Source organism: Somniosus microcephalus, chromosome 12 (assembly GCF_052327205.1).
Source record: "Somniosus microcephalus isolate GS21.2 chromosome 12, FLI_Smic_1.0, whole genome shotgun sequence".
In the NCBI taxonomy this organism is placed as follows: Eukaryota; Metazoa; Chordata; class Chondrichthyes; order Squaliformes; family Somniosidae; genus Somniosus; species Somniosus microcephalus.
This window is the reverse complement of record NC_140998.1, coordinates 161,802,906-161,829,863: the sequence shown is the minus strand read 5'-3', so window position 1 is coordinate 161,829,863 and position 26,958 is coordinate 161,802,906. Positions and strand designations below refer to the sequence as shown.

The 26,958-nt window shown below is 45.1% G+C and overlaps 1 protein-coding gene across 1 annotated transcript; it reads left to right on the top strand.

Annotated features, from left to right (window-relative positions):
- The first annotated feature begins 1,227 nt into the window (after positions 1-1,227).
- On the top strand, positions 1,228-13,346 carry LOC147109664 (EEF1A lysine methyltransferase 3-like). Its single transcript, XM_086003740.1, has 2 exons — positions 1,228-3,857; positions 11,481-13,346. Exons 1-2 carry the CDS (start codon positions 3,728-3,730, stop codon positions 11,879-11,881), a joined length of 531 nt encoding a protein of 176 aa, XP_085859866.1. The 5' UTR covers positions 1,228-3,727; the 3' UTR covers positions 11,882-13,346.
- The last annotated feature ends 13,612 nt before the right edge of the window (positions 13,347-26,958 follow it).

The window sequence follows — 26,958 nt, the reverse complement described above, 5'->3', positions numbered from 1 at the left end:
AGCATTTTCCCGACGACTGATGTCAGACTAACTGGCCTGTAGTTTGCTGTTTTCTCTCTCCCTCTTTTCTTGAGTAGCAGTGTTACATTTGTGATCTTCCGATCCGCTGGGACCATTCTAGAATCTAGGGAATTTTGGAAACTCAAAACCAGTGTATCCACTATCTCTTCAGCGACCTCTTTTAGAACCCTAGGATGTACGCTGTCAGGTCCAGGGGTCTTGTCAGCTTTTAGTCCCATTAGTTTCTCTAGTACTTTTTCTCCACTTATATTAATTACCTGAAGTTTCTCAGCCTCATTAGACCCTTGGTTCCCCACCATTTTTGGTATGCTTTTTGTGTCTTCTGCTGTGAAGACTGATACAAAATATTTGATTAACGTTTCTGCCGTTTCATTATTCTGCATAATAACTTAGTACCCAACCTTGGTCACCTTGCAACCATATCTCTGTATTGGCTATTAAATCAAACCTATGTATCTCTATTTGTGCCACTAGTTCATCTGTCTTGTTATGAATGCTTCACGCATTCAGATAAAGAGCCTTTAATTTAATTGTTTTACTAATATTCCCTGCTTTGACCTTATTCTCTGCTGCACTGCTACCATTAAACTCTCTCGCCTAGAAATTCAGTTTGGGCCCGCCAGCTGGCTTGCGCCCAAAAGTTAGCGCTGCGTGCGGAGCCAGTTGCGCCCGTGAGATATTCAGTTTTTGCGCCCCAAGTCGGAACCGGGCGCTGTTCCAGGGTGTGGCTGCCCCCGCTTGGGGCGCTGAAACTGAATTTCAGTGCTCTACGTGCCGCTGCGCCACCCGATGCGGTGCGGCAGGCTGCGGTACTGCAGGCCTCCTCCTTCTCCTAAGGTGGAGGTGCCTGCAACGGGGAGATCGCCGCTGGATTGTGCCGGCAAATGAGCCCGGCACCACGGAGAAGTGCCGGGCTCGCGGAAAGCAGCCGGCAATGCCGCGGGGGGGGTGGTGGTGGAGGAGGCCGGGGAAGGAGGTGCAAGCAGGCGGCCGCCGAAAAAGCGGCCGGCCGCACCTCCACCTTTATGCGCCCCACTAAGGCTGCAGTAAGGCCCTGGTCTCCGGATGTTAGTAGCGGCCGCCATGGAGGAGGCGCCGGCAACTGAATATGGGGGTTGGGCCGGCATCGGGGCGGAAACGGGGCACTGCGCACACCGATGACATCATCGGTGCCGGCGCAGTGCTACCGGCTACTGCCGCCATAACCGCCGAGCTCAATATCAGCGCAACCTCCTCTACTGGTGCAGAGGCCCTCTTTGGGCATAACTGGGCGCAAAGCCCACTGAATTTCTAGGCCTCTGTCCCTTCCTGTCACACTCTGCTTATTTTCACCTAAATTGCTACACTGCTCTATTGCCTTGACCTTTCTATTTGGATTTCTAAATTTTCCCTCACCTGACACCTCCCCCCTTTTTTAGTTTAAAGCCCTATCTACAGCCCTAGTTATTCGATTCGCCAGGACACTGGTCCCAGTCTGGTTTAAGTGAAGTCCATCCCGAAGGAACAGTTCCCTCTTTCCCCAGTACTGGTGCCAGTGCCCCTTGAATTGAATCCCCTTCTTCTCACACCATGCTCTGAGCCACACATTTAACTCTCTGATCTGTTTGACCCTATGCCAATTTGCAGGTGGCTCAGGTAGTAAGCCAGAGATTAATACCCTTGAGGTTCTGCTTATTAATTTAGACCCTAGCTCCTGAAGCTCCCTCAGCAGAACCTCATTCTCAGTTCTATCTATGTCGCTGGCTCCTATATGGACCACAACAACTGGATCCTCCCCTCCAACTCCAGGTTTTTCTCCAGCCACGAGGAGAAATCCTTAACCTGGCACCGGGCAGGCAACACAGCCATCGGGACTCTCTTTCGCGGCTGCAGAGAATAATATCTATCCCCATGACTATACTGTCCCCTACTACTACCACATTCCTTCCTTCTCCCCCTACTTGGAAGGCCCCCTGTATCATGGTGCCTGGGTAGTTTGCCCATCCTCCCTGCAGTCCTGTTCGTCATCCATACAGGTAGTAAATACCTCGTATCTGTTGGACCAGATCCAGGACTGAGGCTCTGCCGTCATTACATATCTGAGAACCCATACCTTCCTGATTCACGGTCACACCCACCTGTCCCTGACCACTGACGAACTCTAAAGTGCTACTTGTCCTAAAGGGTGTGACTGCCTCCTGGAACAGACTGTCCAGGTAACTCTCCCCCTCCCTGATGTATCGCAATATCTGCAGCTCGTACTCCAGTTCAACAATTGTGAGCCGAAGTTCCTCAAGTTGCAGACACTTACTGCAGATGTGGTTGCTCAGGATAGTAATGCTCTCCACAAACTCCCAGATGCTGCAGTTATGACACACCACCTGCCCTGCCATCTCTAAGCTTGCTTTATTTATTAATTAATTAGATAAAGCTTTTATTCAATTGATATTTTAGTTTTATTGTTTGATCATTTTATCTAGGTTAAGTTAATTTAATAAGTACATGCAAGTTACAAATTTTCAGCTCTTAATTTAACCCCCTTCCCTAAACTAGAGAGCAAAAAAAGCTGTAATACTCACCAACCAATCACCTACCAGCTCTCCTGTGAAGTCACTCGCTTTTTGGTGTTTTTGAATCGGAGCCTCAACGCTCCCCGCTGCTATAATTCAGGTCCGCTCTCGGCCGCTCTTTATCCTCTCCCCGCTGCTATAATTCAGGTCCGCTCTCGGCCGCTCTTTATCCTTTCCCCGCTGCTGTAATTCAGATCCGCTCTCGGCCGCTCTTTATCCTCTCCCCGCTGCTTTAATTCAGGCACGCTCTTGGGCCGCCCTTTATCCTCTCTCCGCTGCCGCTGCTTTAATTCAGGTCCACTCTCGGCCGCTCTTTATCCTCACAGCGCTGCCGCTGCTTTAATTCAGGTCCGCTCTCGGCCGCTCTTTATCGTCTCGCAGCTGCCACTGCTTTAATTCAGGTCCGCTCTCGGCCGCTCTTTATCCGCTCACTGCTGCCACTGCTTAGTGACACTTATTAACCGCAAACCTTCTGACTCACTGACCAGAGGTTTTTATTTGGTGGCCAAGGCTGCCAGCAAATAAGCCACTTTCGCCACCGAGTATATAAAGCCAATTAAAGGGGCAGCCCGCAATGACCACTTTCCTTCAGTAGAAAGTAACCTTTTGACGTTGAATGACACAAATAGTCCAACATGCTGTCGACCAGTGATGTCTTTCATTCCATTAGATCATGTCACGCGAACTGTGTGCCATTGACGGCAGTGTCCTGCTTCTACTGTTCTTTCGCTGCACATTCAGAGTCTACTTCCATCGCCTCAGACCGGCAATACAGGATAACTGCAGTCTAACTCTTTATCTGGAAATTCTAATTGCTCTTTGCTCGGATACCGACACTGTTCTCACAGTGAACCCAGCTGTGAAAGATGGATATATTATTTGTAAATACGTAAGGGGACGAGTGGCGATAGTCGGATTGGATCACTCCGCTTTCCATTATATAGCTCTCCTTTCCTTGATTCTGCGTAGATCCACTCCTCACTAAACCCGAGAGGTTGGGAAGAGGACCTGCTTGCAGCACTCTGTCAAGGTTGCTCCGACCTTCCAACACGAAGGTGCCTGATTGGCCTTTGAACAATTTCCGCACCAATCATCCTTCCCTCCCTCTTCCAAAATTGTCCTCGTGCTTTGTGTACCTTGTAAATAATTATCTTTATATGAGTGTGTTTTTTCAGGGTCTTGTCCTTTGTCAGTACTTTCACGATGAGAAGATTAATTTTACTGGGAAGAAGGTGCTTGAACTGGGATCTGGCACCGGGATTGTGGGCATTTTAGCGGTGCTGCTGGGTAAGTTAATTCTGCAGTCACTATTCAGAGTATTTATCCCTCTACTTACTAATTAAAGCGCAGATCCCTATAGTTATATTTCATGCACCTTACTACAATAGTTAATGCTCACAATACCTACCCACTTATGTAATATTCGTAGTGCTTAACATTCCACATATTGTTCATGGGGCTTACCCCTCGAGTTACTGTATTAATCTATAGGTACAGTTATAGAGCTGATCACAATACTTACTATTATTCGTGCATATCCCTATAGTTACCTTTCATAGTGGTTACTCCTACAGTAATTATTTGTAGTGCATTGTGCTATAACAACTATTCATAGTTGTTACTCCTATTATTATTATTTGTCTTTTTTTCCTCTCTAATTATTTTGTGAAGTGCATACTTCCCCTTCAAGATGTTTACCCATAGAGTGACAATTAGGACTATAGGAACAGGATTAGGTCAGTTAGCCCTCGAGTCTGTTCCTCCATTCAATTAGATCATAGCTGATCTATATTTTAACACCAATAATCCGCATTGGTTCCATAGCCCTTAATATCCTTTCCTAAGCAAAATTTATCAATCTCAGTTTTGAAATTTTCAATTGACCCCTGGCCTCAGCTGTCTATTGGGGGAGCGAATTTTAGATTTCCACTAGCATCCTTGTGAAGAATTGCTTCCTGACATCACCCCTGAACGCCCTAGCTCTCAGTCTAAGGTTATGCTCCTTGGTCTGGACTCCTCCACCAGAAGAAATAAATGACCTCTATCTACCCTATCCAATTCTTTAATGCTAACACCTCAATTAGCTCACCCCTTAATCTTCATACTCAGGGGAATACAAGACTAGTCTATGTACCCTGTCATCATGATGTAACACTGGCATTATCCTGGTGAATCTGTGCTGTACCCTCTCCAAGTCCAATATAGCCTTCCTGAGGTGCGGTTCCCAGAATGGAATGCAGTGCTCCAGGAGCTCTCTAACCAGAGCTTTATACAACTCAGGCATAAATAACTTTTTGTACCTGTCCACCACTTTTCAGTGATTTCTGTGTAGGGACCCCTGAATCTCTCTGCTCTTCCACAGTTCCCAGCTTCTTGTCATTTATAAAATACTCTGATCTATCTTTCATAGGTCCAAAGTGACCTCAGACTTCCCCACGTTGAATTCCATTTGCCACAATTCTGCACTCATTAAATCTATCAATGTCCCTTTGCTACTTTCTCCTCCCTTTAAACTATTTGTTTTCAGGAAACGTGGGAAAGACTTTTAAACTCTTGTCTTGTTCCACCTTTCTGAACTCAGTGGGTCTCCACACTCAGCAGCACCACCACAGGATTCAAGCTGATCAGCATAGAGATTGGTGGGATTCAAGAAATCCGGCACTCGTGCTGCCACAGTAACAAGAGAAACGATGCAAAAACATTATTCTATAATGACCAGGGAAGCATTCACTGGACGATTGTTGAAGTTTAATGATTAAATCTACGTGAATATTAGACCCAGACGGCAGAGAAAGGATCCAATCCGGGAATCTGCCAATAGGGTGGAATTTGAAATTGCTGTTAGATTGATGCTCCGCCACTAGATGTCACTAGCACCTTCACTCATTGCTGCACTGCACCCTAATCCATGGGACGTCATCTGAGTTAAATATTGTTGCGCCCAATCTATCCAACCGGCTGGTCTTAGATTCCGAATATATTGATCGGTTGTTTCAATTATGTTAAGAATTTTCCACAATATATGCTTGTTTAAAAATTACATTCATGAAAAAGTACTTACAGGAACGCGGGTGCAGGTTCTGAATATGTTCCTGTCCATTTTATTCTATTTGCTTGATAAGAATCATTGGATTAGCCAAGAATAAGGCATTACTCGTGTTTAAAAGCTGGGCATCTGCTTTTTTTTTGTACCGAACAAGAATTCTCTATAAATGCCAATGGTGTTTGCGGAGTTAAGTTACCTACCGCAGTATTCACTTTCTGTCTTCAAAGGACACACTTAGGCTCAATCGGCTTGAGCCGGCCTGCAATGGCAGACTGATGAACTCTAATATTATAACACTCTCTGTAAAGTGCTCACCGGCCTAATTATTTCCACATGATCAGACGCTGGAGAAAATTCTTGCTACAATAACGCGACGGTTGCTTGCCCAACAGAATAGCAGCGGCATTAAAAGGAAATAGACAGGCGCGATTAGAGAAGGATTGCGGCTCCCCGTCATATTTTTAAATGGAATATGATTTTTTAAAGATCTGATTTCACTTGATCTTCTTGTGAAACCTGCATTGCAGCCAACGCTTGTAGAGCAGGCGCGCGTTGGGTGATCTCAATTTCCCGAATCCGGTTCAGGACATGTGCTCCAAACTCGATGGGCCATTCTGCTTCTGATTGGCTCAAGGGCACCCGCACCGAATTGCGCAGATAGTTTCCTTTTCTTTACAGAATTCTACTTTATTTCTCTCTTCCTGTGACCAGAATGTATGTTGCAACTCCTGCTGCCGGGAAACGATAGAATAATTATGTTGTTATTTTATTCTCAGCGATGCTGAGAGGGTCGTTGATAACACATTTAGTGAGTTGGTCACACCGCAGGTAAGGGCTGCACAGGCAGAAGGGAAGTGGGTGACCATTAGGTGGAGCAGTAGAAGCAGGCAGGTAGTGCAGGGGACCCCTGTGGCCACCCCCTCTCAAACAGGTATACCGGTCTGGATACTGTTGAGGGGGATGACTTACCAGGGGAAGGCAGCAGCAGCCAACTTCCTGGCACCAGGGGTGCTTCTGCTGCTCAGGAAGGGAGGAAAAAGAGTGGGAGAGCAATAGTGGTAGGGGATTCTATCATAAGGGGAACAGATAGATGTTTCTGTGGCCATAGATGTGACTCCAGGATGGTTTGTTGCCTCCCTGGTGCCAGGGTCAAGGATGTCACTGAACGGCTGCAGGGCATTCTGAAGGGGGAGGGTGAACAGTCAGAGGTCGTGGTTCACATTGGGACCAACGACATGGGTAGGAAGAGGGATGAGGTCCTGCAGCAAGAATTTAGGGAGCTAGGTAGCAGATTAAAGAGCAGGACCTCAAAGGTTGTAATCTCTGGATTACTCCCGGTGCCACGTGCTAGTGAGTATAGGAATAGGAGGATAGAGCAGATGAATGCGTGGCTAAAGAGTTGGTGCAGGAGGGAGGGCTTTAGTTTCCTGGATCACTGGGTCTGCTTCTGGGGAAGGTGGGACTTGTACAAGTCGGACGGGTTGCACCTGAACCAGAACGGGACAAATATCCTTGCGGGGAGGTTTGCAAGCACTGTTGGGGGGGGGGGTTAAACTAACTTGGCAGGGGGATGGGATACAGAGTGGAGCTATAATAGGGGGTGATGTACAGGCAAATATAGAGGAAAAAACAAGTCAGCTTGGAAGGCAGAGCAAATATGTAACAGCACAAGGGAGTAGGGCAAGGCTGGATGGCATTTATTTTAATGCAAGGAGTCTTGCAAATAAGATGGATGAACTGAAGGTGTTGATGAACACATGGGAGTAAGATATTGTTGCTATCATGGAGACATGGTTGAGGGAGGGGCAAGACTGTCAGCTCAGTGTTCCGGGGTACAGAATCTTCAGGCGAGATGGGGGGGGGGTGGTAAAAGAGGAGGGGGTGTCGCAATATTAATTAAGGAGTCAATTACTGCTGTAAGGAGGGATGATATATTAACAGGTTCCTCTAATGAGGCCATATGGGTAGAACTTAAAAACAAAAAGGGGGCAAGCACTTTGCTGGGAGTGTACTATAGGCCCCCAAACAGTCAGGGGGAGATAGGGGAACAGATATGCAGGCAAATCTCAGAGAAGTGTGCAAATAATAGGGTAATAATAGTGGGGGATTTCAACTTCATGACTAATCTACTGGAATTTTTTGAGGATGTAACTGGTAAAATAGATAAGGGAGAACCAGTGGATGTGGTGTATTTGGACTTTCAGAAGGCTTTCGATAAGGTCCCGCATAAGAGATTAGCGTGCAAAATTAAGGCACATGGGATTGGGGGCAAGGTATTGACTTGGATAGAGAACTGGTTGGCGGACAGAAAGCAAAGAGTTGGAATAAACGGGTCGCTTTCCGAGTGGCAGGCAGTGACTAGTGGGGTACCGCAAGGATCGGTCCTAGGACCCCAGCTGTTCACAATATATATTCATGATCTGGACGAGGGAATTGGATGTAATATCTCCAAATTTGCAGATGACACAAAGCTGGGTGGGAGGGTATGCTGCGAGGAGGATGTCATGAAACTCCAGTACGATTTGGACAGGTTAGGTGATTGGGCAGAAACATGGCAAATACACTATAATGTGGATAAATGTGAGGTTATCCACTTTGGTGGCAAAAACAGGAAGGCACATTATTATTTGAATGGCAATAGATTGGGAGAAGGGGAAGTGCAAAGAGACCTGGGTGTTCTTGTACACCAGTCGCTGAAGGTAAGCATGCAGGTGCAGCAGGCGGTTAAGAAGGCAAATGGTATGTTGGCCTTCGTAGCAAGAGGGTTCGAGTACAGCAACAAGGATGTCTTGCTACAGTTGTACAGGGCCTTGGTGAGACCGCACCTTGAGTATTGTGTGCAGTTTTGGTCGCCTTATCTGAGGAAGCACGTTCTTACCATGGAAGGATTGCAGCGAAGATTCACCAGGCTGATACCTGGGATGGCAGGAATGACGTATGAGGAGAGATTGTGTCGATTGGGCTTATACTCACTGGAGTTTAGAAGATTGAGAGGGGATCTCATCGAAACCTATAAAATTCTGTCAGGCCTGGACAGACTAAATGCTGGAAGGATGTTCCCGATGATCAGGGAGTCCAGAACCAGGGGTCATAGTCTAAGGATAAGGGGTAGGACATTTAGGACTGAAATGAGGAGGAATTTCTTCACCCAGGGAGTGGTGAACCTGTGGAATTCTCTGCCACAGAGGGCGGTGGAGGCCAGTTCATTAAATATATTCAAGAAAGAGTTGGATATATTTCTTAAGGCTAAAGGGATCAAGGGATATGGGGAGAAGGCAGGGACAGGGTACTGAATTTGAATGATCAGCCATGATCTCATTGAATGGCGGAGCAGGCTCGAAGGGCCGAATGGCCTACTCCTGCTCCTATCTTCTATGTTTCTATGTTTCTTCCCCAATATTAACTGGGATAGTCAGAGTGTGAAAGGCTTAGAGGGTGCAGAATTCTTAAAGTGCATGCAGGAGAGCTTTTTGAGCCAGCATGTAGAAAGTCCTACAAGAACGGGGGCGATACTGGACCTAATTCTAGGAAATGTGGCCGGGCAAGTGGTAGAAGTGTTAGTAGGTGAGCACTTTGGTGACAGTGACCATAATTCGGTGAGATTTAAGGTAGTCATGGAAAAGGACAGAGATGGACCGGAAATAAAGGTTCTAAATTGGGGGAAGGCCGATTTTAATGATAAGGCAGGATCTGGCCAAAGTGGACTGGGATCAGCTACTTGTAGGAAAATCCACATTGGAGCAATGGAAGTCTTTCAGAAAGGAAATTGAGAGAGTACAATGGCAACATGTTCCCGTAAAGGTCAAGGGTGGGACCAACAAGCCCAGGGAACCTTGGATGTCAAGGGATATACGAGAATGGATTAGGAAAAAAAGGGGGGCTTTTGGCAGATACAAAGGACGAAAGACAGAGGAAGCCCTAGAGGAGTATAGAAAGTGCAGGGGGATACTTAAAAAAGAAATTAGGAGAGCGAGGAGGGGCCATGAAATAACACTGGCGAGCAAAATAAAGGAAAATCCTAAGGTGTTTTATAAGTATATTAAGGGCAAGAGGATAACTAAGGAAAGAGTAGGGCCCATTAGGAACCAAAGTGGCAATCTGTGTGTGGAGCCAGAAGATGTAGGTGGGGTTTTAAATGAATTTTTTGCATCTGTGTTCATTATGGAGAAGGGCGATGTAGACATAGAAATAGGGCAGGGGGACTGTAATATACTTGAACATATTAGCATCGAGAGGGAGGAGGTACTAGTGGTTTTAGCAGGCTTAAAAGTGAATAAATCCCCAGGCCCGGACGAGATGTATCCCAGGCTGCTGTGTGAGGCAAAGGAGGAGATTGCAGGGGCTCTGACACAAATTTTCCAAACCTCTCTGGCCACAGGGGATGTGCCAGAGGACTGGAGAACAGCCAACATAGTACCATTATTCAAGAAGTGTAGTAGGGATAAACTAGGGAATTACAGGCCAGTGAGCCTAACATCAGTGGTAGGGAAATTATTGGAAAAAATTCTGAGGGACAGAATTAGTCTCCACTTGGAGAGGCAAGGATTAATCAGGAATAGTCAGCATGGCTTTGTCAAGGGAAGATGGAATATCATGTCTGACCAATTTTATTGAATTTTTCGAGGGGGTGACTAGGTGTGTGGATGAGGGTAGTGCAGTGGATGCGGTATACATGGATTTCAGTAAGGCTTTCGATAAAGTCCCGCACTGGTCAAGAAGGTAAGAGCCCATGGGATCCAGGGTGCCTTGGCACATTGGATCCAAAACTGGCTTAGTGGCAGAAGGCAGAGGGTGATGGTCGAAGGTTGTTTTTGTGACTGGAAGCCTGTGTCCAGTGGGGTGCCGCAGGGATCGGTGCTGGGTCCCTTGCTGTTTGTGGTCCACATTAATGATTTGGAAGTGAATGTAAACGGTATGATCAGTAAGTTCGCAGATGACTCAAATATTGGTGGGGTGGTAAATAGCGAGGAGGGTAGCCTCAGTCTGCAGGATGATATAGATGGGTTGGTCAGATGGGCGGAACAGTGGCAAATGGAATTTAACCCTGAAAAGTGTGAGGTGATGCATTTTGGAGGGTCTAACAAGGCAAGGGAATACACAATGAATGGTAAGACCCTAGGAAAGACAGAGGATCAGAGGGACCTTGGTGTGCATGTACGTAGATCCCTGCAGGCAGCAGAACAGGTGGATAAGGTGGTTAAAAAGGCATATGGGATACTTGCCTTCATTAGCCGAGGCATAGAATATAAGAGCAGGGAGGTTATGATGGAGCTGTACAAAACGCTGGTTAGGCCACAGCTGGAATACTGTGTGCAGTTCTGGTCGCCACACTATAGGAAGGATGTGATTGCTTTAGAGAGGGTGCAGAGGAGATTCACCAGGATGTTAGCTGGGCTGGAGTGCTTCAGCTATGAAGAAAAACTGGACAGGCTGGGGCTGTTTTTCTTGGAGCAGAGAAGGCTGAGGGGGGACCTGATTGAGGTGTACAAAATTATGAGGGGCATAGATAGGGTAGATAGAAAGGAACTTGTTCCCTTAGTAGAGGGGTCAATAACAAGGGGGCATAGATTAAAGGTAAGGGGCAGGAGGTTTAGAGGGGATTTGAGGAAGAACTTCTTCACCCAGAGGGTGGTTGCAATCTGGAACTCACTGCCTGAAAGGGTGGTAGAGGCAGGGACCCTCACAACATTCAAGAAGCATTTGGATGAGCACTTGAAATGCCATAGCATACAAGGCTACGGACCAAATACTGGAAAATGGGATTAGATTAGACAAGGCTTGATGGCCGGCGCGGACGCGATGGGCCGAATGGCCTCTTTCTGTGCTGTATAACTCTATGACTCTATGACTATTCTTTTTGCCAGGTGGAGATGTCACTATGACGGACAGACCGGACATTTTGAAGCAAATAGAATACAACGTCTCTGCTAACATTCCAGTCAGCTGCAGACGCCGTTCAAAAGTCTGTGCCCTTGCTTGGGGTCAGGATCAGGAAAAATTTACAGCCGACTATGATTTCATCCTGGGGTCGGACATTGTCTACAGCCCATCGCAATTTCCAAGTCTTTTACAGACGTTGCTGCATCTCTGTAACGAAAACACCACAATTTACCTGTCTTCTAATGTGAAGTACAGAGAGGGGGCCGCTAAATTCCACAATGAGTTGCTGCCCGAGCAGTTTAACAGCAAGCTCATTCATACAAGCGGCCATAACCGTATTTACAATGTGACCAAAAAGTCCCAGGCGATGAACACTAGTTTCTGATGCAGAGAGCGAGTGACAACAGTCTATTTTTCACTTTACATCGTTGTGAGATCTCGCCAGGTTTACCAAACCTTTTCAAAAGTCAGTTTGAATACAAATCTTGAGTTTTACCCTCTTGTCTCCTCCTTTTCCAAGATCCTTCCCTGGCTCACCCAAACATTGGTGATTTATACTGACAGATTACATTAACATATGCGCTGGCCCTTAGAGCAGGTCAAGAATTAATGGCTCATCCAGCGTTTATATACGTGAAAGCCCATCAAGGAGTTACTTTGAGACGTTACTTTTCCGGCCGCCGAGAAACTCACATACTCACCCCATGGACAGGCACAGAGTTTAAATGTTAACGTTATTGAATCACAGTAAAAATATAAGATCTCAGGGTAGAAGTTATTCGGTTCGCTATCAGTGATGAACGTGTGTCTATCTCTTATTTACAATGGGCTTAACTCTTTAAAATAAATGGGCTAAACCCCTCGTTAAATAGCGCACAAGGGAATTTCATACGGGCAGCAATTTATTTGTTAGCAATATTGTGAAGTGCATTTTAACCCTCCAATATTTATTCAATTCTGGACATTCACTGAACAAATAAGTTTCAAACTGCTTCAGTTTCGATTATTTCAATTTTGTTCTCTTTGTGGATGTTTCCAACAGTCATCGCCCCTGATCTCCAATGGCTCCGCCCAGCTCCCCCATCTCTGGCCTTATATGCAGCGCTCACATTTCCTCCATGGCGAATTCTGAATCCAAGTTTTTCGGTTTACAGGTGCCGAGCTCTCAGGTACCCCCACCAGCTGTTATGGCCGGGATTCCATCTCTCTGGCTAAAATAGGGGCCGATTACTGTTAATTCCCGTGAATTATAACCCACACGCTATAACCTGCTGATTTACTCGCTTGGATTTATGGGAGCTTGAATAAACTGAGTGAAGGTGCAACTGAAAAGCCAATCCGATGCCTGCAATAAAGCTGCGCAGGTTATTCCGCTAACGATACGTTTAACGAACGGAAATCCGCAAATTCTTCATAATAGTGCTGCACAGTGAGCATGCGCCTGGTGGCTTTGCTTCTCAGTTCCTTTGCTGAACCCTGGGGAATCGCAATGTCGCGGGTTTAACTCTACAAAGGCGAACCTTCTGCTTTTTTGCAAATAGACCGGTGTTAAAATTATAATTTGCGGCCCTTTCTATTTATTGGACAAGTATCATTAGCTCCAGTGTATACATTTCCCAACTATTGGAACTCTTTATTTTTCATTTAGAGAAGTAAATCACAACACCACACTGTGTTCGCAGTGAAAGCTTTTGGTCTATAACACAGTACAATTCAGTTGTGTCTCAGATGTTGGAAATATGCGAACAGCTCCTGTCTGGTGTATATTCATTATGTCTATAATGTTAATTACTTTGTACCACAAGAAGTAAAGCTTGAACTTGTTCCAGTACTTGAATGGAACTGGTATTGCAGCATAAAGAATCACTGCTTTGCTTTTATTTTTCCAATACAAGGTGACTTTAGATAGAACTACTGTGCAGCAAAACATGAATAATAATAGATTACGTTGTTCAGCTTACAGCCCAATATCACAAAGTGCGGATCACTTTTTGCATGCCCTTACAACAACAACAACCTGCATTTATTCAGCGTCTTTAACATAGTAAAACATCGCAAGGTGCTTCACAGGAGTATTATCAAACAAAGTTTTACACCAAGCCACATAAGGAGATATTAGGACAGGTAACCAAAAGTTTAAAGGAGGAAAGAGAGGTAGAGAGGTGGAAAGGTTTAGGGAGGGATTTTCCAGAGGTTAGGGCCTTGGCAGCTGATGGAGTGATTAAGATCAGGGATGCTCAAGAGGCCAGAATTGGAAGATTGCATATATCTCCGAGGGTTGTAGTAGGGGTGGAGGAGATTAAAGAGATAGGGAGCATAAATGCCATGGAGGTATCTGAAAACAAGGATGAGAATTTTAAAATTGAGGCGTTGTTTAACTGGGAGCCAATGTATGTCAGCGAGACAGGGTTGATGGGTGAACCAGCTCTTGTTACTGAGCCGACTCATAGAATCTCTATAAAGATTATCATGATGTCAAGTATATTCTTATTTCAGATATGAGAGTAAATATCACCATGCACAATGAGTGGGCAAGCTGGTGGCAGATGGAGTTCAACATGGGGAAATGTGAGGATACTCAATTTGGTCCAAAGAAATATAGATCAGATAATTTTTCAAATGGTGAGATATTAGGAAATGTGGAGGAGCAGAGAGATTCGGTTTCATGTACATAAATCACAGAAAACTAGTGGACAAGTTCAAAAAATAATTTGAAAGGCTAATGGAATGTTAGTCTTCATGTCAACGGGTTGGGAATACAAATCGGTGAACGTTATTATATAGTTGTATAAAGCTGTGGTTAGACCACATCTGGACCACTGCATTCAGTTCTGGGCCCTGCATCACAGGAAGGCGATACGGGCCTTGGACTGTGTGCAATGCAAATGCTACTGAGCGTCTGGCACTCTTTTCTTCAAATAGCTATCAAGGCTCAGCCAATTAATAAGTTCAAATCTAAATTGATATATCTTTGTTAGGAAAATGTTTTAAGAGAAATGGAACGAGGGTAGGTAGATTGAGTTTAGAGACAGATCAGCCATGAAAGAATGGTGGAACAGACTCAAGGGGCTGAATGGTTTACTCCTGTTCCTATGTTCCAATTATACAACTGTATACTTCCCTCCAGTGTTAAAAGGAACCGTTCACCACTGTTCTCTGCTTTATGTCTCATAGCCAATTTTTAACATTCCTTATCATTTAAAATTATTTTTTGTATCTGTAAACTACTTTTAAGTGAGGCACGGTAATATAGTGATTATATTAATGGACAAGCAATCCACAGGCCTGGAGTAGAAAACCAGAAGCCTGTGTTTAAATAACAACAACAATTTGTAGTTATAAAGCGCCTTTAATGTAATAAAATATCCCAAGGTGCTTCACAGAAGTATCGGCCCAGAAATTCGGGTCGGGGGCTTCCCGGGGTGCAAGCCCCCGACCTGCACTTACCTTGTGCGCCGGCCGCTGAGCTGTGGGCCCGCGTGGGATTCTGATCCTGGGCCTCCTCCAACAAGCCGGTGCGCAGTGCTTGCGTATCCCAGGGGCGCAGTTAGTTCAAAGCATTCCCTGGGATCACATGGTCATGGGGAGCCAATGGTGGCAGTGAATGCTTCATTCATAAATTTGACAGGAAGAGCTGTCAAACCTATAAATACTATAAGCCCCAAAACATAACCAAAACTTCAAATAAATTTTTAAAAAATCACATTTTTAAAATAACTATATATGAAATAACTATTTTAAACAATAATTTAAATTTTTGAAAAACTTAATTACATTTTCTAATGGGGCTAAAAATAAACTTACCTTTCTTTAAAGTATTTAAAAATAATAAACCTGTGGAAAAAATGTTTTAATTTTAATTAATTCACCACTTACCTTGTTAAAAGCAGGCCTTGCGGCTGTTTTTCAAAGTGTAACTGCTGGAGACATACCCTCCCGGAGAAACCTGCAATAAAAACGTAAGTTTGATGCGCAAGCGCTGCCTCTCCGGCGCATGGGTTCCACCTGTCAACCCCTTCTTTCAAGGGAACGGAAGTTCCGGTTTCCCGCACATGCACAGTGCATGCATGAAACTGGCACTTTCATTGGGCCTACGCTTGAGTACCCAGGGCATACTCACGCGTGGGGACCTGAATTTCTGGGCCATTATAAGACAAACAATGTGACACCGAACCATATAAGGAGAAATTTGGGCAGATGACCCAAAGCTTGGTCATAGAGGTAGGGTTTAAGGAGCATCTTAAAGGTGGAATTAGAGGTAGTGAGCTGGAGAGGTTTAGGAATGGAATTCCAGAGCTTAGTACCTAGGGATCTGAAGGAACAGCCACCAATGGTTGAGCGATTGAAATCAGGGATGCTCAAGAGGGCAGAATTAGAGGAGTGCAGATATCTCAAGGGGTTGTGGGACTGGAGGAGATTACAGAGATAGGGAGGGGAGAGGCCATGGAGGGATTTGAAAACAATGGTGAGAACTTTAAAATCGAGGCATTGCTTAACTGGTAGCCAATGTAGGTCAGCGAGTACAGAGGTGATGGGTGAATGGGACTTGGTGCGAGTTAGGACACGGGTAGCCGAGTTTTGGGTGACCTCAAGTAGGGTAGAATGTGTGAGGCTTGCCAGGTAACAAAGGCATGGATGAGGTTTTCAGCAGCAGATGAGCTGAAGCGGGGTGGGGATGGGCAATGTTGCGGAGGTGGAAATAGGCGGTTTTCATTGTGGCATAGATATGTGGTCGGAAGCTCATTTCAGCGTCAAATATGACACCAAGGTTGCGAACAGTCTGGTTCAGCCTCAGACAGATGCTAGGGAGAGGGATGGAGTTGGTAGCTAGAGACCAAAGACAATGGTTTTGGTCTTCCCAATATTTATATAGGATTACATAGGATATAGAGTAAAGAAACAGGCCATTCGGCCCAACCAGTCCATGCCGGCGCTTATGCTCCACTTGAGCCTCCTCCTGTCTTTCCTCATCTAACTGTATCAGCATAACCCTCTATTCCCTTCTCCCTCATATGTTATCTAGCCTCCCCTTAAATGTATCTATAATATTCACTTCAACCTCTTTCTCAGCACTTTCTGGATATAGGAATTCCTTCTGAATTCCCTATTTTTTTTCTTGGTGACTATCAAGGATAGTCAGCATGGCTTTGTCAGGGGGAGAACCTGCCTAACCAATTTGATTGAATTTTTCGAGTGGGTGAGTAGATGTGCGGATGAGGGTCGTGCAGTTGATGTAGTCCCCATGGACTTCAGTAAAACTTTTGACATAGTCCCACATGGGAGCCTCATCAAGAAGGTAAGAGCCCATGGGATCCAGAGCAATTTGACATATTGTATCCAAAATTGGCTTAGTGGCAGGAGGCAGAGGGTGATGGTTGAAAGTTGTTTTTGTGACTGGAAGCCTGTGTCCAGAGATGTACTGCAGGGATCGGTGCTGGGTCCTTTGCTGTTTGTACTGTACATTAATGATTTCGATATGAATGTAGGAGGTATGATCAGTAATTTCGCAGATGACACAAAAACTGCTGGAGTGGTAAATAGCGAAGAGGGAAGCCTTAGGCTACAGGACGATATAGATGGGTTGGTTAGATGGGCAGAACAGTGGCAAATGGAATTTAACCCTAAAAAGTGTGAGGTGATGCATTTTGGGAGGACCAACAAGGCAAGGGAATACACAATGAATGGTAGGACCCTAGGAAGGGCAGAGGATCAGAGGGACCTTGGTGTGCATGTACATAGATCCCTGAAGGCAGCAGGACAGGTAGATAAGGTGGTTAAAAAGGCATATGGGATATTTGCCTTCATTAGCCGAGGCATAGAATATAAGAGCAGGGAGGTTATGATGGAGCTGTACAAAACGCTAGTGCCATGAATCTTGTCATTCATGCGGAAATGACTTATGTAATAATCCTGGGCTGGTGGCGCTGTCCAGGGAGAGTATAAATACTCGGGCATGGGCCCAGCTTGCTCAGGACATTCTATAACAGGAACTAGTGAAGGACACAACTAGATCTCCATGTTGAAAAACAATTGATTAAAGTCTTGTTTAGTACTCAGACCAAGTGCCTAGTAGTTTTCTTACACCAGCGAGTTAGGCCACAGCTGGAATACTGTGTGCAGTTCTGGTCGCCACATTATAGGAAGGATGTGATTGCATTGGAGAGGGTGCAGAGGAGATTTGCCAGGATGTTACCTGGGCTGGAGCACTTCAGCTATGAAGAGACACTGGACAGGCTGGGGTTGTTTTCCTTAGAGCAGAGAAGGCTGAGGGGGTACCTGATTGAGGTGTACAAAATTATGAGGGGCATAGATGGTGTAGATAGAAAGGAACCTTTCCCCTTAGTAGAGGGCTCAATAACCAGGGGGCATAGTTTCAAGATAAGGGGCAGGAGGTTTAGAGCGGATTTGAGGAAAACCTTTTTCACCCAGAGAGTGGTTGGAATCTGGAACTCACTGCTTGAAAGGGTGGTAGAGGCAGGAACCCTCTCAACATTGAAGAAGCATTTAGATGAGCAATTGAAACGCCATAGCATACAAGGCTACGAGCCAAGTGCTGGAAACTGGGATTAGAATAAATAGGGCTTGGTGGCTTGTGCTGTATAACTCTATGACTCTATTGATGGCCTTTAGTTTTGCTCTTCCCCACAAGTGGAATCTCTCTCTGTAGCCACTCTATCAAAACCTTTCATAATTTTGAATTTTAAATACCACTGTTAGGCCACCCCTCAGCCTTCTCTTTTCAAGAGAATAGAGACCCAGACTGTTCATCCTTTCCTGACAGGTATACCCTCGCATTTCTGGTGTCATCCTTGTAAATCTTTTTGTAAGCTCTCCAGTGCCTCTATATCCTTTTTATAAGATGATGACCAGAATTGTACGCAGTACTCCAAGTGTGGTGTAAACAAGGTTCGATACAACTTCAGCCTAACTTCTCTACTTTTCAATTAAATCCCTCTAGAAATAAATGCTGGTGGTTGATTTGCTATTTTATGGCCTTTTGTGTCACTACTTTCAGTGATTTGTGTATTTGTCCTCCGAGATCTCTTTGCTCTTCATGGAAATAATGTCTTCTCATCGAATACTGGATGTCAAACAGCAGTATGGCAATTTAGAGATCGTGGAATGGTCTTGAAGGCACAGCATATAGATGAGAAATAGCAGGAGGCCAAGGATAGGTCCTTGCAGGACACCAGGGGTAACAATGGGGGAGGGGGAAGAGAAGCCATTGCAGGTGATTCTATGATTATGATGAGATGGATAAGAATGGAATCAGGTGAGTGCAGTCCCACCCAGTTGGAACAGGGTGGAGAGGTGTTGGAGGAGGATGGCGTGGTCAACAGTGCCAAAGGCTGCAGACAGGTTGAGAAGGACGAGGAGAGATAGTTTATCTTTTTCACAGTCACAAAAGATGTCATTTGTGACTTTGATGAGAACCATTTCGATACTATGGCATGGGTGAATACCTGATTGGAAGGATTGAAACATGGAGTTCCCAGGAAGATGGGCACGGATTTGGGAGGCGAGAACAAGTTCAAGAAATTTGGAGAGGAAAGGGAGGTCGGAGATTGGACAGTAGTTTGCAAGGACGGAGCGATCAATGGTTGTTTTTTTGTGGAGAGGGGCAATTATGGCCGTTTTGGGGGTAGAGCGGGATAGTTCCTGAGGAGAGAGAACCGTTTACTATGTCAGCTAGCAGGGGAGCCAGAAAAGGAAGTTGGGTGGTCAACAGTTTAGTGGGAATAGGGTCGAGGGAGCAGTAAGTGTGTCTCCTGGACAGTATGAGTGCAGTGAGTTAATGGGGGGAGATCAGAGAGAAACTGGAGAAAATGCGAGCTCAGGGCTAGAGGAAATTTGATCCAGTGGGCTGGGAAGGAAGGGAAGTGGCAGAGGCAGCTGATCCGATGGTCTCAATACTGGAGGCAAAGTAGTCCATGAGCTCCACTCACTTGTTATTCGAAGTGGAGGTGGAGGAGACAGGGGAGAGGGGTTTAAAAATATGGTTAGTAGTAGAGAATAGAAGCCGGGGGTAGTTGGTAATTTGAATTCAGTTAATTAAATAAAGCTGGAATAAAATGCTAGTATCATTAATGGTAATCATGAACCTACCGGAATTTCATAAAAGCTCATCTGGTTCAAGAATGCCCTTTAGAGAAGCAAACCTGCTGTCTCTACCCAGTCTGGTCTACATGTGACTCCAGACCCACAGCAATGTCATTGACTCTTAACTGCCCTCTGAAATGGCTGAGCAAGCTACTCATATAGATCAAACTGCTGCAACAAAGTATATAAGAATATAACGGAACTGATTGCCCGGTATTGATCTAGGCATGCGATTCGGACACGACACAGGCACACCCAGACCAGTCAACCCTGCAAAGTCCTTCTCACTAAGACCTGGGGACTTGTGCCAAAATTGTTAGAGTTGTCCCACAGACTAGTCAAGCAACAGCCGGACATAGTCATACTCACAGAATCATTCTTATCAACCAATGTCCCAGACTTCTCCATCACCATCCCCGGGTATGTCCTGTCCCACCAGCAGGACAGACTCACCAGAGGTGGTGGCACAGTGGTATATAGACTGGAGGGAGTGGCCCTTGGAGTCCTCAACATTGACTCTGGATCGCATGATGTCTCGTGGAATCCGGTCAAACATGGACAAGGAAACCTCCTGCTGATTTCCACCTATCACAATACCTCAGCTGATGAATCAGTACTCCTCCATGTTGAGAACCACTTGGAACAAGCACTGAGGGTAGCAAGGGCACAGAGTGCACTCTGAGTGGCGGACTTTAATGTCCATCATTAAGAGTGGCTCGGTAGCACCACTACTGACCGAGCCCTGAAGGACATAGCATCCAGACTAGGCTTGTGACACGTGATGAGATAAACAACACGAGATTAAAAAAAACCTACTTGACAGTGTCCTCACCAATCTACCTGTCGCAGATGCATCTGTCCATGACAGTATTGGTAGGAGTGGCCACCGCACAGTCCTTGTGGAGACGAAGTGCAACCTTCACACTGAGGATAGAGTCCATCGTGTTGTATGACACTACCGCCGTGCCAAATGTGATAGATTCAGAACAGGTTTAGCAGCTCAAAACTGGGCATCCATGACGTTCTGTGGGCCATCTGCAGCAGCAGAACTGTATTCCACCACAGTCTGTAACCTCATTGCCCGGCATATCCCTCACTCTACCATTACCCTCAAGCCAGGTGACCAACCCTGGTTCAATGAGGAGTGTAGAAGTGCAAGCCAGGGACAGCACCAGGCATACCTGAAATTGAGGAGCCAACCTGGGGAAGCTACAACACTGAAGGAGGTCGTGCACCATTGTGCCATCTGCCGGCTGTTTGAAAGTGCTATCCAAATGAGTTCCACTCCCCTGCTCTTTCCCCATAGCCCTGCAATTTCCTTTTCAAGTATATAATCAATTCCCGTTTGAAAGGTACTATTGAATCTGCTTCCACCATCCTTTCAGGCATTATAACAAAAATATCTCCTAATTTTCCCCCTGGTTCATCTCCCAGTTGTCTTAAGTCTGTGTCCTCTTGTTACCGACCCCTCTGCCAGTGGAAATAGTTTCTCCCCCATCTACTCTGTTATAAGAACAGAAGAGCACAAGAAATAGGAGTAGGAATAGACCACTTGGCCCCTCGAGCCTGCTCCGCCATTCAATAAGATCATGGCTGATCTTGGGCTCAAAGCCACTTCCCCGCTCACTCTCCATAACCTTTCACTCCCTTATCTTGCAAAAATCTGTCTATCGCCACCTTAAATGTATTTAATGACCCAGCCTCCATGGCTCTCTGGGGCAGAGAATTCCACAGATTTACGACCCTCTGAGAGAAGAAATTCCTCCTCATGTCAGTTCAAAAAGGGTCCATTTATTCTACAACTGTGACCCGCATTCTAGATTTCCCCATGAGGGGAAACATCCTCGCTGCATCTACCTTGTTGAGCCCCTTCGGTATCTTATATGTTTCAATAAAATCACCTCTCATTCTTCTAAATTCCAATGAGTATAGGCCCAGTCTGCTCAACCTTCCCTCATCTCTGGAATTAAAATCGTCTCTGAACTGCCTCCAATACAAATATATCCTTCCTTAAATAAGGAGACCAAAACTGTACGCAGTGCTCAAGGTGTGGTCTCACCAATACCTTGTACAGTTGTAGCAGGACTTCCCTGCTTTTATACTCCAACCCCTTTGAAATAAAGACCAACATTCCATTTGCCTTTTGATTACTTGCTGTACCTGCATGCTAACTTTTTGTGTTTCGTGCAGAAGGACCCCCAGGTCCCTCTGAATTGTAGCATATTGTAATCTCTCTCCATTTAAATAATAATTTGCTTTTTTATTTTTCCTGCCAAAGTGTGTAGCCTCGCACTTTCCCACATTATACTCCATCTGCCGAATGTTTGCCCACTCACCTAGTCTGGCTATAACCCTTTGCAAGTTCTTTGAGTCCTCTGCACAACTTGCTTTCCCACCCATCTTTGTATCATCCGCAAACTTGGCTACATTACACTTGGTCCCTTCATCCAAATCATTAATGTAGATTGTAAATTGTTGAGACTCGAGCACCGATCCCTGTGGCACCCCACTAGTTACCTTTTGCCAACTGGAAAATGACCCATTTATCCTGACTCTCTGCCTTCTGCTAGTTAGCCAATTCTCTATCCGTGCTAATATATTACCCCCAATTCCGTGAGCTCTTATCTTATGCAGTAACCTTTTATGTGACATCTTATCGAATGCGTTCTGGAAATACAAATACATTACATCTACTGGTTCACCTTTGTCCACCATGCTCGTTACCTCCTCAAAGAACTCCAGTAAATTTGTTAAACATGATTTCCCTTTCAGAAAATGCTTGACCGCATTATGATTTTCCAAATGCCATGCTACTGCTTCCTTAATGAAGGACTCCAGCAGTTTCCCAATGAGAGATATTAGGCTAACTGGTCTATAGTTTCCTGCTTTCTGTCTCCCTCCTTTCTTAAATAGGCGTATTACATTTGCGGATTTCCAATCCACTGGGACCTCTCCAGAGTCCAGGGAATGTTGGTATATTGCAACCAATGCATCCACTATCTCTGCAGCTTCTTCTTTTAAGACCCTAGGATGCAGGCCATCTGATCCAGGGGACTTGTCACCTTTTAGTCCCATTATTTTACTAAGTATTAAGTCCTTAATGATAGTGATTGACTTTAGTTCACCCTCCCTGTGGCCCCTTGATTATCCATTATTGGGATGTTGTTAGTGTCTTCTACCATGAAGGCAGATACAAAATATTTGTTCAGAGTCGCTGCCATTTCCTCGTTCCCCATTATTAATTCCCCAGTCTCATCCTCTAAGGGACCAACATTTACTTTAGCTACCCACTACCCCGTCAAAATCCCTCATAATTTTAAACAGCTCTATCTAATCTCCCCTTAACATTCTCTGTTCTAAGGAGAACACTCCTAGCTTCTTAGTCTCTCCACATAACTGAAGTCCTTTATCCTTATTAATATTATAGTAATTATTCTGTGCACCCTCACCAAGGCATTGACATCCTTCCTAAACTGTGGTGCCCAGAATTGGACACAATATTCCAGCTGAGGCCTAACCAGTGATTTATAAAGCTTTAGCATAACTTCCTTGCTATTGTACACTATGCCTCTATTTATAAATCTCAGGATTCAGTATTTCTTTAACAGCGTTATCGACTTGTTCTGCCACCTTCAAAGAAATCCAACAAATTAATCAAGTATAAGCCCGCCTCCCCACTCCGACTGTCCAGGATTGCCTCATGCCCCTCTAGATGCTCCCTTATGTTATCCTTCATAATACTTTCAAAACTGTTTACTGTTTACTGCCGATCACTTCATTTCCATTGTTAGCAGTAGTAAAAGATAAGCTGTCACATCAGAACATTTCAGAATAAGTTCACCGGCATTACAGCCACTTTCAATGACTGAGATGTGCAACTACAGCGAACAAAATCATCACAGATATTTGTGGAATAACAACAGAAAATGCTGGAAAATCTCAGCAGCTCAGGCAACATCCGTGGACAGAAATTTGAGTTGACGTTTCGGGTCGAACCCTTCTTCAAAACTGGAAAGAAAAGATGGATCGGAGGCAGGGCTGTGATCGGACAAAAGAATAAAAGAAACAAAAGAAGTAAAAAAGAGACAATGAAAGGTGTTAGAAGCTAGATGAGATGGTAATAGGCTGAGATTGGGTGTAAAGTGTACTGGCAGGGCAAGGGATAGCAGCCAGGTGTGAGAGCGAAACAAAAGGAAAGGGGGGGGGGAAAGGAGTGGAAAAATTACAAGAAAAAATGAAATAGGGGCCGAGGTTATGATCTGAAATTGTTGAACTCGATATTGAGTCCGGAAGGCTGCAGAGTGCCTAATTGGAAGATGAGGTGCTGTTCCTCGAGTTTACATTGAGCTTCCGTGGAACAATACAAGAGGCCAAGGATGGTGAGGTCCGAGTGGGAATGGAGCATTGAATTAAAATGACAGGCAACCGGAAGCTCGGGGTCACCCTTACGGACTGAACGGAGGTGTTCTGCAAAGCGGTCACCCAATCTGTGTTTGGTCTCCCCAATGTAGAGGAGACCGCATCGTGAGCAGCGAATGCAGTATACTAGATTGCAAGAAGTACAAGTAAATCGCTGTTTCACCTGGAAGGGGTGTTTGGGGCCCTGGACAGTGGGAAGGGGGGAGGTATAGGGGCAGGTGTTACATCTCCTCCGCTTGCACGGGAAGGTGCCAGGCGAAGGGGAAGGGCTGTTTGGGGTGATAGAGGAGTGGACTAGGGTGTCTCGGAGGGAGCGGTGCCTGCGGAATGCTGAAAGGGGAGGGGAGGGGAAGATACATTTGGTGGTGGGATCACTTTGGAGGTAGCGGAAATGCCAGAGGATGATCTGTTGAATGTGGAGGCTGGTGGGGTGAAAGGTGAGGACAAGGGGAACCCTATCGTGGTTCCGGGAGGGAGGGGCAGGGGTGAGGGCAGAAGTGCGGGAGATAGAACTGACACAGTCGAGGGCAGTGTCAATCACGGTAGAGGGGAATCCTCAGTTGCGGGAAAAGGAAGACATGTCTGAAGCACTGGTGTGGAAGGTGGCATCGTCGGAGCAGATATGGCAGAGACGGAGAAACTGGGAGAATGGAATAGAGTCCTTACAGGAAGCGGGGTGGGAGGAAGTGTAGTCCAGGTAGCTGTGGGAGTCAGTGGGCTTGTAGTGAATATTGTTCGATAACCTATCCCCAGAGATGGAGACGGAGAAGTCGAGGAAGGGAAGGGAAGAGTCAGAGATGGACCATGTGAAGGTGAGGGAAGGGTGGAAATTGGAGGCAAAGTGAATGAAATGGGGCATTAGTTCTAGGGATTTAGTTCAGGAAAATAAACTGTCCCTCCCCCACCCCCAATCCCAAGAAACACGTCAGACTGCTCTGTCAACACTTCCAATTCACGCATTTTTTCTCATTGGTCCACAGTTGGCATCTTATATAAAACCTGGCTGTTTAAAACTCTGGCGAGATTTTGACAGGTTAAAAACGGAGCACAAGTTCACTGTGCGCTGTTCCAGTGCTCCTCGGGTCAGTGTGGGAGGGACGTGGGCTGAAACAACGAGAATTAAAGATCACTGCGGGAACAGTGAGGCCTCTTTAAGTGAGTTTTTCGTCTTCTTTATTGTTGTTTAATTTTGAATGATATTCTTTTGCTCGATTCCCCTGCGCTGCTCTATCTCTGGAGTGCTCAATAATTACTGAGACTGAGAGAGCTGCGAGGCCATCTTCTCCATGAAATAATATTTAATGAAAGTATTTAATTAGTAGTATAACTAAATAATTGATATATATATTATTTGTAGTGTTAGAAGCAGTAAATGTAAACGTTTTATTATTAGCATTATCGGGAACATTTATAACATTAGTAGTATTGAAATGACTATAAAATATATTATTATATTATTAGGATATAAGGATAATATTAGTAGTATAAGGATTAGAAAGAAAATTAATAGTTTCATTATTAGTATTATCGGAATGATTATTAATGCTATTATTGGGATAATTCTCAGTGAGAATCTCCTTCCTTCGAGTAATAAACTTATTATATCTGAGGATCAACATTTCACAATTAACTTCTTTTAACAAAGATCTTGCCTCGTAATAACTCATCTATTAAGACTGGGGGAGGCGGACAATATATTTGAAACCTCGTTTATAAAGAAAGGAAACTGTCACATTAGGATGTGCATAACGAGGTGAAGTTTGGAATTCACCACTTTTGATTCACGGATTGGAAAGTAAAAGGTGGAATTGTTAGCTTATATTTAAAACTTAACTTCCTTGTTATCAGAATGTGGGCTCTGACTGGAGCAGATGCGTTTTAAATTAAGAGAAATCACCAGATTATTATTGGAATCCTTCCTGTACCCAGGACCGCAGCTCAAATCACCCAGCTGCCGTTGACGGATTTCCGTTACAGTTTTGAAATGGATTCAGTATTTGTGACCTCACTGGTCAAGATCGCAGTTTGTTCTTCCATTTCTCCCTTTCCATTTCTTTCTTTATGCTAGTTCTCCTTCTATTTCTCCCCCTTTATAATTAAAGGCTTTGCACCTGCCGTGTTTCTGACTTGTCTGGAGGGCAACATTTCAGCGGGGATAAAGTCTGTGGGCATCATTTCTCGGGTTTGGAAAGTGCCTGGTGTGTAGGCGGAACACAAATTGTCTGAAATTTAACCCGATGAAACTGCTATCAGTAAATCCAATACGTTTTCACCAACGTATTTTAAAGACATTTGTATTCGCTGCAAAACAAACACCGAACAACCACAGTAATTAATATAACCCCTTAAGAAAACCAAGGGAGTAATTTTAACCCCCAAAATGGGTGGATTTTGGGTCGGGTGTGAAGTTCAAATCTAACAAATTTCAAACCGGCCTCGAACCGTCCCGCTGCCGGTTTTAATAGCGGTGAGCGGCCAATGCATTCTCAGGAGCCGGGTCCTCCATAAAAGCTTTGAAGGAGTTTTGGTGCCTCCTTTTTAACAAGATATTTATTTCTAACCCATTCTGGCCGGGATTCCCGGGCCTCATGAAACCCGGCAGGTAAATAGAGAGGAGAAGGGCCAGATTCGTAAGGTAAGTGCCTTACTGGGTTATCCCCGGTGAACTGGCCAATATTTATCCCTCGACCAAGATAACAACAAAAGATTATCTGGTCAGTATCACATTGCTGTTTGTGGGACTTGCTGTGCACAAATTGGCTGCCGCGTTTCCCACATTACAGCAGTGACATAGTACAGGGCCTTGGTGAGACCACACCTGGAGTACTGTGCACAGTTTTGGTCCCCTTATCTAAGGAAGGATGTGTTTGACTTGGAGGCGGTACAATGAAGATTCACTAGATTGATTCCTGGGATAAGAGAGCTCTCCTATGATGAGAGATT